The 13482-nt window shown below is 55.9% G+C and overlaps 1 protein-coding gene across 2 annotated transcripts; it reads left to right on the top strand.

Moving 5' to 3' along the window:
• Window positions 1–1495: 1495 nt before the first annotated feature.
• On the top strand, window positions 1496–12744 carry TFE3 (transcription factor binding to IGHM enhancer 3). 2 transcript variants are annotated; one of them, XM_002917754.4, is made up of 10 exons: window positions 1496–1828; window positions 4177–4290; window positions 5314–5608; window positions 6489–6734; window positions 6817–6921; window positions 8391–8508; window positions 8857–8913; window positions 9086–9161; window positions 10286–10433; window positions 10899–12744. In XM_002917754.4, exons 1-10 carry the CDS (start codon window positions 1713–1715, stop codon window positions 11337–11339), a joined length of 1716 nt encoding a protein of 571 aa, XP_002917800.2. In that variant the 5' UTR covers window positions 1496–1712; the 3' UTR covers window positions 11340–12744. The 2 variants fall into 2 exon arrangements, with proteins under 2 accessions (XP_002917800.2, XP_011221391.2); XM_011223089.3 differs by having other exon boundaries at window positions 1801–1828; window positions 5370–5608.
• The last annotated feature ends 738 nt before the right edge of the window (window positions 12745–13482 follow it).

Genomic DNA, 13482 nt, shown 5'->3' with positions numbered 1-13482 from the left:
CGTGATCTCTCTCTCTCCAAAATAAATAAATAAATCTTTATTTAATTTTTTAAAGATTTTATTTATTTATTTATTTGACAGAAAGAGACAGCAAGAGAGCGAACACAAGCAAGGGGAGTGTGAGAGGGAGAAGCAGGCTTCCTGCCGAGCAGGGAGCCTGATGCGGGGCTCAATCCCAGGACCCTGGGATCATGACCTGAGCCGAAGGCAGATGCTCAACGACTGAGCCACCCAGGCACCCCATAAAGAAATCTTTAAAAACAAAGATTAATTTGGGAATGGACTGTCATCTTTATTACGTGGATAATGGGGCTGTGTGAGCGTGTGGGGATGTGCGTGTTTACCGAGCCAACTTCCTGTGCCAATACAGGAACGTGCAAGACAGATGAGAACTCAGCAAAGTTCCCTGAGGTCCAACCGCTGGGCAGGGTCTTGGGATGTTGGGACAGAGCAAGGGAAGGTTGCCGGTCCAGGTGTTCTATGAGCTGACTGTGCCCCTGAAGCATGGCTGGGGACCCTCTGCTGTGTGCAAGCCAGCTTGCCTGTATCTGGAACACAGAGGAGCTCAATAAATGTTTGTTCAATCAGTGCACAAATGAGTGAAACAAGTTTTTGAGAGCTTATTGTATGCCAAACAACCTGTTAGCACTTTTCATAAACTATCTCTAATCCTCATAACAACCCTGCCTGACAGGTATTATGACCCCCATCTGACAGGCCAGGAAAGCTGAGGCTCGGAGAGGGGCAGTCCCTTGCTCAAATCCAAATGATTCTAGAAGTCATTCACCAAAGGGACCAGATCTAATTTCCATCCTTCCACTCATTCATCTGTCAAGGATTTGTTAAGCACTTACTATGTAGCACAACGACCTAGTACAACAACTGCTCTAGGTGACACAGAGTAGGCGGAGTGCTCCGGGAAGACCAGCTGGGCGGCTAGCTTGTGGGTACGGAATGGCAGGGTTTCTGGGGCGCCCCTCAAGGGAAGGTAGCTGCCTAGGCCTCATAGTTAAGGCTCAGGCGGAGGAGGCTAGATGGAGGTTGCAGCGCGATCTAGAGAGCTGATATTACGAACATTGGCCAAGAGGGGGCGCGGTCCCGCTGCTAGAAGCATGGCCTGGAGACCCTCTGCGCGCTGAGAGGCCATCGGTGCGCAGGCGCAGAGGACCCAAGGAGCGGCTTAAAAATCTTGCGGAGGGATCATTTGCGAGGAGGAGGCGTGGCTTAATCAAAGTACCTCTCGCTGATTTGCCTCTGTCTCTGAGGGCGTGGCCTAGATGCTTCCTTCTCGGAATTAGGGCCGGCCGAATCTAGTTTTCCCTCGGTGTCGGAGGCGTAGCTTAGGGCGGGCCCTCGAGCCACCCCTTGATGATTGGCCGCCTCACTCAGAGGGGGTGGTCCGGCGAGCCGTCCATCCTCCGTGCGGTCACTTCCTGTGGAGTTTCCCCAGCCCAGGGAGGAGGGGGAAGAGGACGGGGGGGGAGGAGGGCGGTCGTCCGGGGTTAGGTTGAGGGGGGTGGTGTTGGTCCGTTCAGGGCGGGGGATGACTCACGGCCCATCCCATCGCCCCGACGCCGCCCGCCCGCGCAGAGCTAGCTCCATGGCTTAGCGGAGGAGGCGGTCGCGAACGGGGGGAGGGGGACTCTTATTTTGTTAGGGGGACCGGGCCGAGGCCCGACCGGCCTGGCAGGGCTCGCCCGGGGCCGGGCGTCATGTCTCATGCGGCCGAGCCAGCTCGGGACGGCGTAGAGGCCAGCGCGGAAGGCCCTCGAGCCGTGTTCGTGCTGTTGGAGGAGCGCAGGCCAGCCGACTCGGCCCAGCTGCTCAGGTGCGGGGCCGCCTGGGGCCGGTAGTGCCGACTGGGGTTCCTGGGGGCCTGATCTGGGGGGACAACGGGAGCCCAGGACTGGGATTGGAGGCCCTCGGCCTAGGCTTGGAGGACGTCGGGGCGCCGGTCTTGGGGGGTTACCTAAGGAATCCGGCGGTGGCCTGCTTGGACTGAGGCTTAAAGAAGTCATGAAAGTGCATTAAGGGAGGCCTGGTTCCGACTTGGGGGGCTCTTGACTGGGTTTAGAGGGTAAAGATTCTGTTGTGTCCAGAGCCTAGTCTAGGGTAACTGAACTTGGGGGAGTGAGGCTGAATTTGGGGTCCTTGAGTCGGGCGTGAGGGGGATGAATTTGAGGTGGTACTCTGTAGGTGAGGCACTGATCTGAAGGGACTTTTCCCGTCAGTGTCAGAGAGAGAGGGTCCTGGGAGACAGAAGTGCTGTTTTAGAAGCTGGATGATTCCCAGTGGCCGGTTGCTTGAGGCTATGTTTGGGGATAACAGGAATCTGGAGGGACTTGGGGGCATCTCAGATATACTACGTGGGACCAGCTTTGTGTGTGTGAGTGAGCAAGAGAAGCAACGTTCATCAAGACTTGACCAGAATAATCACTTCACCCCTGCCCACCCACCCAGCTGGGTCAGATCCCAGGGATAGTGGAAAAGCCCTCTTTCCACACCCCCATAGGGGCTTGAATGGGAGACAGTGAGGCCGACAGAGGCAATAGAGATGGTGCTGCTTCTTAGCTTGGAGAAGAAGGCCTCAGACCTTACTTGGGAACCCGGAGAAGGGTCTTGGTCCTGCTGCCACCCATCCTAGCCTCTCAGCCTGCCTGGCTCACCCCCTGCGCGTGCACATGCATGTGCCCGCGCACGCGGGCGCGCGTACGTTCTTTTTCTCCCCCTCCCAGTCTGTCAGACCCTGGAAATAATCTCGAATCTGCCCCTAGAGCTGGAATGAACACCAATTGCACCATCCCTGCCTGGATGGGTCCTCTGTGGCCTCTTCGCATCCTCACTTCCACCAGCAGGCTTGTGAGCCCCAGTCCTCTCTGTCCACACCTTGCCCACCCCAGTGCCCATCTCTTCGAACTTCTGTGCAATGGGTGTGCGAGCAGCAGATGGGGCTTTGCCTGCTTCCTTCCTGGGATTGCGCTGAGCTCAGCGACTCCCCGAGCTTCCTCTTCCCGACTTCCTGGGTGGTTTTAGGTCCCCATCTGAGGGTGAGGAAAGGAAGGAAGACAGATCCTTGGCGAGGGGAGAGAGTTCTTGTCAAGCGAAGTCACCCACAGTCTGTCAGGCTTCTAAGTCTTCGACTCAATTCCGGATGCATATCCATCCACAGGCGTGTGAATGCCCCCCCTACACACTAGGGTCTTGTTCCCCCCCACACACCCCGGCCTGGAGGGCTGAGCAGGAGTCTGCACCTAATGCTTCCCCATCTTCTGATGCCTTCGTGACAACCTGGCTCATCACAGTAGTGGGAATAGTTGAAAGGGAGGGGTGTACATAGCTTCTTATTTTGTGTCAGTGGGTGTTGGTATTAGAGGTGTGTGTGTGGGTGTGTGTGTGGTTCTATCCAAAAAAACAGGAGAGCATTGGACAGGCTCCTCCTGCCAAGAAAAGAATGCCCATGTAAGCGGATCACCCCCCCCCCCCCCCCGCCAATTCTCCCTCTTTTGAATCCAAATTGCTGGAATGAGGGGAGCCCTTGATATTTCCATTTTGTATTTGGGTGTGTGTTGGCATCCCCTGAACTCTGGCTGGTGGGGGGGGACTCATTTGCAAAGTTGTGGATCCTTCCATCAAGTGAATCACCAACCCCAGTTCTTTGTGATGCATTCAGTTTGTGTTACAATGGACTGTTGTGCTGAAGGGTGCCTCTACTGCGCTGTAAGTGTGTACCCCTACATGGGCTCCCATTCAGCTGCCAAACCCCAGCAGGGGGTGTGGGGGCTGGAAGAACTCTGAATGCAAAGTCAGGACTCCTGCAAAGTGAATTGTCATTCCTAAATTCTTCTCTTCTGTTTTCCCTCTAACCCAGGTTGTTACATGTGATTGTGTTAGAGTGAGGAGCTGGGATCCAGGCACACTACTCTTTTGAATCCTAAGGGACTATGGGTTACAGAGCAAAAGAAAGTGGGGAGGGAAGAGGGGTGTGGGGAGGGAGGAAGACCTGGGAATTCCTGATGGCGGTACCCATCGGAGTGGCCTCCTCTGAGGGATGCGCTCTGTTCCCCTCTCCCCTGGTGTGTGTCTCTCTCCTCCCACCGCCCACTCTTTCTCTCTTGGAAGGGAGTGAGGTTTCCATACGCTCACTGACCATCACCCTTCCCTCCCTTCCACCCTCAGCCTCAACTCGTTGCTTCCTGAATCAGGGATTGTTGCTGACATCGAATTAGAAAGCGTCCTCGATCCGGACAGCTTCTACGAGCTCAAAAGCCAGCCCCTACCGCTCCACTCAAGGTCTGTCTCCTCTGACTGCCCTCCCAATTCCTCAGGCTCCTCCAGCCCCTCCTGGCAGGCAGAGGCCCTCAGTGCCAGGCCAACCCTGTCGGCAGCCTGCATTTTCCAGATCGTGAAATTAGGGGCCTGAAAGAGTATGTCACACAGGAAAGCAGGTGGCCGAGCTGGGATTGCATTAGCTTGAACCAGACCTCCGCTGCCTACCCCCCCCTCACCTGCATACCCATTCATACCCAAGTGTTGCCGGGAGCCTTGGACCGCCGGCCTGTGCCCAGTCGCCAGGTGGGCGGAGCCGTGCCCACAACCCCTGCGCACCCCTTCCCGCACTCAACAAACTCCCCCCACCCCCAACCCTTGAGGAACCCCTGCTGGTCTCCTTTCCCCCAGCTTGGAAGTCTAAATGTGCTGAGTCATCGGCCTGGGCTCTAAGAGAGGGGAGGGGACCTGGAAGAGGGGCAGGAAGAGAGGATTGTGAAATCTGTGAGATTTTCAAGACTGACTAGCTCCTGGGACTCAGAGGCCCAGGCTGGGGCCAGACGAAGGGCCTGCACTTGCCCCTCTAGCCAGATGCCCACGACCAGGGGCTCAGGGAGCACCCTCAGCCCCAAATTGGGCTTAAGGGCCCTCTGTACCCTCATCTGCTGCTACCACCCCAGTTTGGCGTCCGTCTGCTCTTCTTTAAATAGGATGGCCCCCTCTCCCAGAGCCTAGCAATGGCACCTCTCCTCAGTGTTGCACAGGCCCCGATCCAGCCTTCCCGTAAGGACCGAGGGCTAACACTTCCCCCACCAGACTGTGACCGCCAGGGGCTGGGACTCGGCCTGGTTCCGGCATCTTCCCCATCAGACCGTGACCCCTGAGAGCGATGATCAGTCCTGGTTCCTGGGTGTCCCCCCTCCACACTGTGGCCCCTGGAGGCAGAAAACGGGCCTGATTGCAGCATGTGCTCCCTCCCACAATGACTCCTTAGGCTTGGCAAGAGACTTTTAGCTTACCTGTGGCCCCGTATTTCCCATTCCACAGCCTCCCAATATCACTGCAAGCCACCCCAGCTCCGCTCTCTGCATCATCTTCTGCAGGGGGCTCCAGGACCCCTGCCATGTCGTCCTCTTCTTCGTCGCGGGTCTTGCTGCGGCAGCAGCTAATGCGGGCCCAGGCCCAGGAGCAGGAGAGGCGTGAGCGACGGGAACAGGCCGCAGCCTCTTCCTTCCCCAGCCCTGCCCCTGCCTCTCCTGCCATCTCTGTCGTTGGCGTCTCTGCGGGGGGCCACACGTTGGGCCGTCCTCCCCCTGCTCAGGTGCCCAGGGAGGTGCTCAAGGTAAGGTGACATCCGGAGGCCCTGGGAGGGGTCTCAGTGACTGAGGAGTGGTCGTGGTGGCTTTTGGGCCAAGGTCCTAGGGGCTCTGAGGAAGGCCCCAGTTATTGTTCAAATAGGCTGTTAGTGTCCCATTGCTTTTTTTTCTTTTTTTCTTTTTAAATATTTTATTTATTAATTTGACATAGAGAGACAGCCAGCAAGAGAGGGAACACAAGCAGGGGGAGTGGGAGAGGAAGAAGCAGGCTCATAGCAGAGGAGCCTGATGTGGGGCTCGATCCCAGAACGCTGGGATCACGCCCTGAGCCAAAGGCAGACGCTTAACTACTATGCCACCCAGGCGCCCCAGTGTCCCATTGCTTTTAGGGCTTCCGAGGCATTCTTGTGCAGTGGTGAGAGGTTCTTGGGAGCTGCAGGGTGTCTGGGTAGACCATGGAAGGCCGTGAGTGCCTCGAGTGGGCCCTGGGGCCTCCTCTGAAGTAACCCCAGGAAGAACTTCATAGGAAGCGTCCTGTATGTGTGATACATTAGGAGTTTGGCCATTGGGGTGACTTGGGAAGCCGCGTGTCGTTCTCACGTCTCCTAGGTGATGTCAGGGACTAGTGGGGGAGTCTCGGGAACTGTGACAGGGTGCTCCAGAAACTGAGGGATTCAGTCAGCCATGGGTGGCTCTTGGGGGGGCTGTGAGGGATTTCTGAGAAAAAGCGTTTGGGTCCTGGGGGAGACTTCCCAGTATTTGAGGAGGTAGGGGGAAGTCTTAGATTCTGGGCCTGGTTTGCTGGCCTGAGCCTAGAAACAGATGACCTCTGAGGGTCAGCCTGGGGCTCAGAGTCACCCCACCCTACCTTGTCCCCTGCCATCCCTCCTCACCCTCATCCCACAGGTGCAGACCCATCTCGAGAACCCGACGCGCTACCACCTACAGCAGGCACGCCGGCAGCAGGTGAAACAGTACCTGTCCACCACACTGGGCCCCAAGCTGGCTTCCCAGGCCCTCACCCCACCACCAGGGGCTGCTAGTGCCCAGCCACTCCCTGCGCCCGAGGCTGCTCATGCTACCGGCCCCACAGGCAGCGCTCCCAACAGCCCCATGGCGCTACTCACTATTGGGTCCAGCTCAGAGAAGGAGGTAAGTGGCGGCAGACAACTTTCCCATGCTCCCTCTTGTCCAGCTCCTTCTAACCCTCGTCCGTATTCCCTTCTTCCCCCAGATTGACGATGTCATTGATGAGATCATCAGCCTGGAATCCAGTTACAACGATGAAATGCTCAGCTATCTGCCCGGAGGCACTGCAGGCCTGCAGCTCCCCAGCACGGTGAGGCCCTGAGATGGGAGGCTGGCTGACAGTTAGTTCCATCCCTCTATCCCTGAGCTGACACCCAGGCTGGCTGTGTCTAGAAGACCCTTACTTCGGATTATATTAAGATAGAGAAAGAGGCCTTGGGATGAGAAGAGAGCACACCAGGGCCCTGGTACCTTGTGTTGGGCTGCATGGAGAGGTAGACCTTGTAGGTTTTGATAGATACAGGGGCGGGGACTCCGTGGAAAGAATCAGGGCATATCCAGGCGCTCAAGCTGCAGTGTGGGAGGGACCAAGGAATGGGACTCTCATAGCAATTTGAATTTACCAAGGGATTCAGGTCATTGGGACATACCCAGATCATGTAGTGATTGGAACATATCAAAAGTCTTAAAACCTGGTGTGGTTGAACCTTGGGGTGATTGGAATGGACAGCATCTCTTTCAGTGAACCATGCCAAGAGGCTGGGTGCTTGTAGTGAGGGGATAAAACTCTCTAGAGCAAGGAATGTGCCAATAAATTATACCATTCTGGTTCTGGAACATTCCAGGAGTCCCATAACTTGCTTTGGGACATACCAAGTGGCTGTGGCTTTGTTTCTTTCCAAAACACTGAAAGGACAGTAGTGTGTATAAATGCACCAGCTTCTCAGAACTTTTTATTGATTTGGACACAGCTAGAGACTGGGACCTTATATTACGTGGATCCAGCAGACTAGCAGGGGTTTCAAGAGACGATAACTCATCAAGAAGTGGGACTAATTACTTAGGGATTAGTGTGTTGCCCTAGAATATATCCAGGAGACGGTGAAGTAGAGAGAAACAAAATCAAGCCTGGCATAAAAGCAGCGCTCGTTGAGTAGTTGGACAAGAAATCCTGAGAGATCAGAATGCGTGGGAAGATAGTAGACGTCAGGAGCTTCGTGTATGACCATGTGCATAATAAGGTGGTGGGACACGGTCACGGCAGAAGACTAGAGATCGGGCTGGAACTCCCCGAAGGCCAGATTTTGGATGGAACGTTACCATGACAATTTCCCAAGGTCTGAGAAGATTGAGCTGCAGTGTTCCAAGAATGCTGACTTGGAATGTTGTGCTAGGAGGGGCTAATGGGCTGGAATGTCGTATCGTTACTGACAAAGACCTGAGAAGGAGAGGTTTTCCAGCATTTCTTCTCAGAGCCAACCCCAGAGTTGGGAGAGGGGGCTTCAGAGGTCGCTGAGGTATTTGAGGGCGTGCAAGGGTGCGATGAACGGGTCCAGCGGACACAGGTTCCCTGGCAAAGCAGGGTAGGTCCATATGACCCTGTCCCCCCTGTTGAGTTGCCATGCGAAGTTCCCTTGAACGAGAAGGAAGAGTCCCTGTGTTGAGTCAGGCACTCCTTGCGTTCGGTTCTGTGTGGAGCGTGGTGGGGGGCAGGTTCTGAGAAGGGGCCCAGCCTGGGCCCGGTCCTAGCCATCGTCTCTCTGCCCTCCCTGTCCCCAGCTGCCTGTGTCAGGGAATCTGCTCGACGTGTACAGTAGTCAGGGCGTGGCCACGCCAGCCATCACTGTCAGCAACTCCTGCCCGGCTGAGCTGCCCAACATCAAACGGGAGATCTCTGGTAAGGGCCAGGGTCTTGGCCCCATGCGCCCATTCTGTCCCCCGGGGTCAGCCCCATGTCAGCCAGGTGGGCCTGATGCTGGGGGAAGGGGTTTAAGCAGACAGAAAGGGGCTGTTCGCCCTCTTCTTCCACACAGCCCATGGGCTTGCTTTTAACCCATTTCCTCTCGTCTGGGGTTTAACAAATGACCTGTCACCAGGGCTTCTTTAAAAAAAAAATTATAAAAGTGGCACTTAAAAAAAGTCACTTACTTCCCCGCCTGCACCCACCAGATCCTACCCCCGTGGCTGTATGCACTGCCCTCTGTCTTTCTCATGCCAGAGGCCCTGACTCCCCACTCTCTTCCAGAGACGGAGGCCAAGGCCCTTTTGAAGGAACGACAGAAGAAAGACAATCACAACCTAAGTGAGTGAGCTCACGCGCCCTTGCCGGCATGCTGTGCGGCCCTGCCTCAGTCCATGCTGGCCTTCCTTGAGGGGGGCCTGTCCCTGCCACAGCCCACCTCCCAGTTCCTCCTCTTCCCTCCTCAGCCTGTTGACAACTTTCCCACCCTTCTCCCCACTCCCCCCCCCCAAAGTTGAGCGTCGCCGGCGATTCAACATCAACGACAGGATCAAGGAGCTGGGCACCCTCATCCCCAAGTCCAGTGACCCGTGAGTCTGGGCCAGGGAGCCTTGGGCTGGCGGAAAGTGGGACAAGGGCCCCATCCCCCTAAAGCTGTTACTGGGTGAGAACCGCCTGGTGTTTCTGCTCCTGGCCCTGGCCCGTCCAGCTTTCATCACCCTGAGCAGAGGTGCAGCCCCTCATCGTCCCCAGCCTACAATTTTAGGTGCATGACATTGCAGTCTGCCTCATCTGGTCCCCATATGACATAGGCACTTCTTTGTGGTTCATTTAGTACTTCCTAATTATTCATTCAAGAGAAGCATTGAGCTGCTTTGTGTCAGGGACCACTCTAGGCCCTGAGGATACCACAGGGGCAAAACAGACAAAAATCCCTGAGCTCCTGGAACTGATATTTTAGTGGAGGCAGACAGACCACAAACAAGATAAATAAGTAAAATCTGGAAGGTTATGAGGAGTGTTGTGGAGAAAAATAAAGAAGAGAAGATGGGGCGCAGGTGCCTGGCTGGCTTAGTGGGTAGAGTGTGTGACATTTTTTCTTAAGATTTCATTTATTCATTTGAGAGAGAGAGCACAAGCAGGGGGAGAGTCGGGGAGAAGCAGACTCCCTGCTGAGCTGGGACTCCAATGCGGGGCTCGATCCCAGGACCTGGAGATCATGACCTGAGCCAAAGGCAGACACTTAACCATCTGAGCCACCCAGGTCCCCCAGTGTGAGACTCTTGACCTCAGGGTTGTGACTTCAAGCCCCACGTTGGGCATAGAGCTGACTTTAAAAAAGAAATAGAAGATGGGGGAATGTTGGCGAGGGTCACAACTGGGGGTGAGGAGAGTGGGCACAGGGCAGGCCTGGACTGACAAGGAAACATTTGAGATGAGGCAGAAGTCATCACGGTGTCTGGGGAAGAGTGTTCAAGGCTGAGAGCAGAGCTGGCCTGGAGGCCCTGAGGCTCCCAAGTGAAGTGGTTTTTCATGTTGTAGGAGCATAAATCTGCTCTTCCCCTAGAACAACTGGGCTGGGCATTCCATACCCTTGATGTACCCCCCTCCCCCAACCTCTGGGTCTAGGCCTGTGGTGGTGCAGTTGCCCCCTCAGCTCCCGAGAGCCCCCCTACGCAACACTCCCTCCTTTCCTCCCTGTTGGGCCCTATAGGGAGATGCGCTGGAACAAGGGCACCATCCTGAAAGCCTCTGTGGATTATATCCGCAAGTTGCAGAAGGAGCAGCAGCGCTCTAAAGACCTGGAGAGCCGGCAGCGTTCCCTGGAGCAAGCCAACCGCAGCCTGCAGCTCCGAATTCAGGTTTGGGACAAGGAGGCCGTGGCAGAGGTGACAGAGGGCTTCCTACAGGCAGAGGAAGAGCAGGCCAGGATTTTCCTGGCATACTTGGGGGATCCCCGGGGTTCCCGACTCACGCGATGGTGATGACAAGTAGTAATCGTAAACTTATCGAGAATAGCGACGACTGTTGGCTAACATATATGGTGTTTGTCTCCAGCCGCACACTGTGACAGGAGCCTTTTCTCCATTTGCTAAGTTAGCTCTCACTATGATCCTGTGAGGCAGGGACCATTATTACACTCATTTTACAGAGTGGGACTCCGAGGCCCCACGAGGTTAAGCAAAACTTGCCTAAAGTCACAACTAGTGAGCAGCGGAGGCAGATTTCACCCCCAGGCAGCCCCCCCTTTGAACCATCAGACTTCTCTGCCTCTGAGGAACTGTGAATCCCATCTGATCCCACCCCCCACCCCCTACTTTTTGCAGGAGCTAGAATTGCAGGCACAGATCCATGGTTTGCCGGTACCTCCCACCCCAGGGCTGCTCTCCCTGGCCACAACTTCCGTCTCTGACAGCCTCAAGCCAGAGCAGCTGGACGTAGAGGAGGAGGGCAGGCCAGGCGCGACACCGTTTCACGCAGCGGGGGGACCTGCCCAGAGTGCCCCCCATCAGCATCCCCCAGCGCCACCCTCGGATGCCCTTCTGGACCTGCACTTTCCCAGCGACCACCTGGGGGACCTGGGTGACCCCTTCCACCTGGGGCTGGAGGACATTCTGATGGAGGAGGAGGAGGGGGTGGTGGGGGGACTGTCGGGCGCCCTGTCCCCACTGCGGGCTGCCTCTGACCCCCTGCTCTCCTCGGTATCCCCCGCTGTCTCCAAGGCCAGCAGTCGCCGCAGCAGCTTCAGCATGGAGGAGGAGTCCTGATCGGGCCTCACCCCTCCCCTGGGACTTCCCCACCCAGGAAAGGAGGACGTGTCAGGATGAGGCCCTGCCTTTTCCCCCACCCTCCCGTGAGACTGCCCTGCCCAGGTGTTCTGGGGGAAGAGCAGATGCGATGAGGTCCCGCCCCTGTAACCAAGCAAGGAGGAGGAGTCAGATGAGGCCCCGCCCCCTCCCCCCGCAATACCAGCCGGTGAGGCGTTTCAGCCGTGGAGAAGGCGGTAACCTCGGGGTCTGTCCCCTGGAGATGGAAGCCTCGCCCCTGCCCCGTGGGACCCGCCCATGCCCAGGTGAGGGAAGGACGCGGAATGAGCTAGGCCCCCTGTCGCTTGGGGACTTTCCTAGCCAGGTCTCCTGGGATAAGGAGGTAGCAAGACAACTGGTCCACCCCGTCTCTTGGAACCACTAGTCTAGACCATTCTGGCAAGGAAGGGGAGTCAAAATAATAGAGGTCTCACCCTGGGGGTTTAAGCCCAGCCCCTTTCTCCTGATCCCCGCCCTGTCCAGCCAAGGAACGGAAGTGAGGAGGAGAGCCCCTTCACCTGGGAGCTCAGTCCTGGCCTTCGGCAATGCAGGAGCCAGGCCCCGCCCCTTCCCTATAGGCACCGCCGAGGCGCAGGTATTTCAGGCTCTGAGGGGTCAGTGGATCAGGCCACCATGTGGAGATCACAGACCTTGTCCCTTAGCAACATCCCATCCAAGAATTCCACGCTGCAGGGGGGAGTGCTACTTAAGCTCCCCAGCCTTAACCTGGGACCAACGGGACCTAACCCAGGAGGGCTCTGAGCCGACCTTGCCCTTGGAGAAGGGGGCAGATCTTGAAATCGTGGGGGTCGACATTCCAGACCTAGATCAGGAGTGAGAGCTAGACCCTCACCCTTGGGTAGAGTCCTGCCTCCTACCTCGAAGGGCAGTTTGGGGAGGTAATAGGAATAAGGGGGTACTGAGTACAGGTTCCCAGAACCGTGCCCCAGCACTCTTACAGTCTAGAGGAACGTGATGAAGGAAGGGGCCTTTCTGGGGAGTTCCCAAGCCCAGGAAAACAGTGGAAGCCTACCCCACCAAAGCAGAGGCTTGGAGGGAGGGTTGCAAAAGCGTGTGTACCCCTCTTTTGTTTATCTGATTTTTTTTATTGCCCCCCTCCCCTTCTCAGAAGCTAGGTCACCTCCAACCTCTGGCCTCCACCCGGTTCTCCATTTGGGGGAATCCTCCCCATTTCAGAGCTATTAAGAGACACTCCCTGCCCATCCCCACCCTTCCTACCACATACACCCAAGGTTGTCAGCTTTGGATCCTTGCGGTCAAGCCCCAAGGAGGGTGTACTAAGGGGTATGTAGGTTTGTGATTAATAAATGCTAGGCGTGTTTGATGCGCTTTTAACTTTGGCAAAGAGTGTCCTGTCCTTGCTTTTGACTGTACAGTGAGCATGGATAGGGCTGGCCAAGAGGAAGGAAGGTTCTTGGAAGAAACAGATTTAAGTGGGATGGATAAAAAAATATTTAGACAGAGAGGCTGAAGGAAAACACCGTGTAAGCAAAAGCAGTCAGTTCTTAACTACCTGCCAGGCCAGGCGCCCCTGGTAAGAGTGTTTCACCTAATTGTCTCATCTAAGGACTATTTATCAAGAAAGGGCCACTTCTTTTTTTTTTTTTTAAGATTTTTATTTATTTATTTGACAGAGACAGCCAGCGAGAGAGGGAACACAGGCAGGGGGAGTGGGAGGAAGAAGCAGGCTCATAGCAGAGGAGCCTGATGTGGGGCTCGATCCCAGAGCGCTGGGATCACGCCCTGAGCCGAAGGCAGACGCTTAATGACTGCACCACCCAGGCGCCCCAAGAAAAGACCACTTCTTAGTCCCGTTTCTTGTTGGGAGAAACTGAGAACGAGAGTTTAACTCTCTGAGGAAACACAGCTGATAGACGGACGAAGAGCTAAACAGTCAAGTTAGGAGAGTGAGAGGTCTGGTTTGCAGCACGTCACCGAGGGCAGAGGGGGCAAAGATTTCCTTGCACGCTCACTTTGGAAACCAATAAGGAAGCATATGAGGATAGCTCCTGGCTGACAGTAGAGGTCTGCCAAATGGTCCAAAGGGCACAAACAAAAGCCATAAAGGTGGAGGGCCAGGCAA

The sequence above is a fragment of the Ailuropoda melanoleuca genome, chromosome X (genome assembly GCF_002007445.2).
Source record: "Ailuropoda melanoleuca isolate Jingjing chromosome X, ASM200744v2, whole genome shotgun sequence".
Classification (NCBI taxonomy): domain Eukaryota; kingdom Metazoa; phylum Chordata; class Mammalia; order Carnivora; family Ursidae; genus Ailuropoda; species Ailuropoda melanoleuca.
The sequence above is the reverse complement of the archived record's forward strand: the minus strand, read 5'-3'. Positions and strand labels throughout refer to the sequence as shown.

Bases quoted from the DNA above. Each gene is read 5' to 3' on its own strand.
- TFE3 (XM_002917754.4), top strand. From the start codon at position 1,713: ATGTCTCATGCGGCCGAGCCAGCTCGGGACGGCGTAGAGGCCAGCGCG. The intron at 6,735-6,816 runs GTAAGTGGCGGC...TTCTTCCCCCAG, and splicing joins GGTCCAGCTCAGAGAAGGAG to ATTGACGATGTCATTGATGA. The intron at 8,914-9,085 runs GTGAGTGAGCTC...CCCCCCCCAAAG, and splicing joins GAAAGACAATCACAACCTAA to TTGAGCGTCGCCGGCGATTC.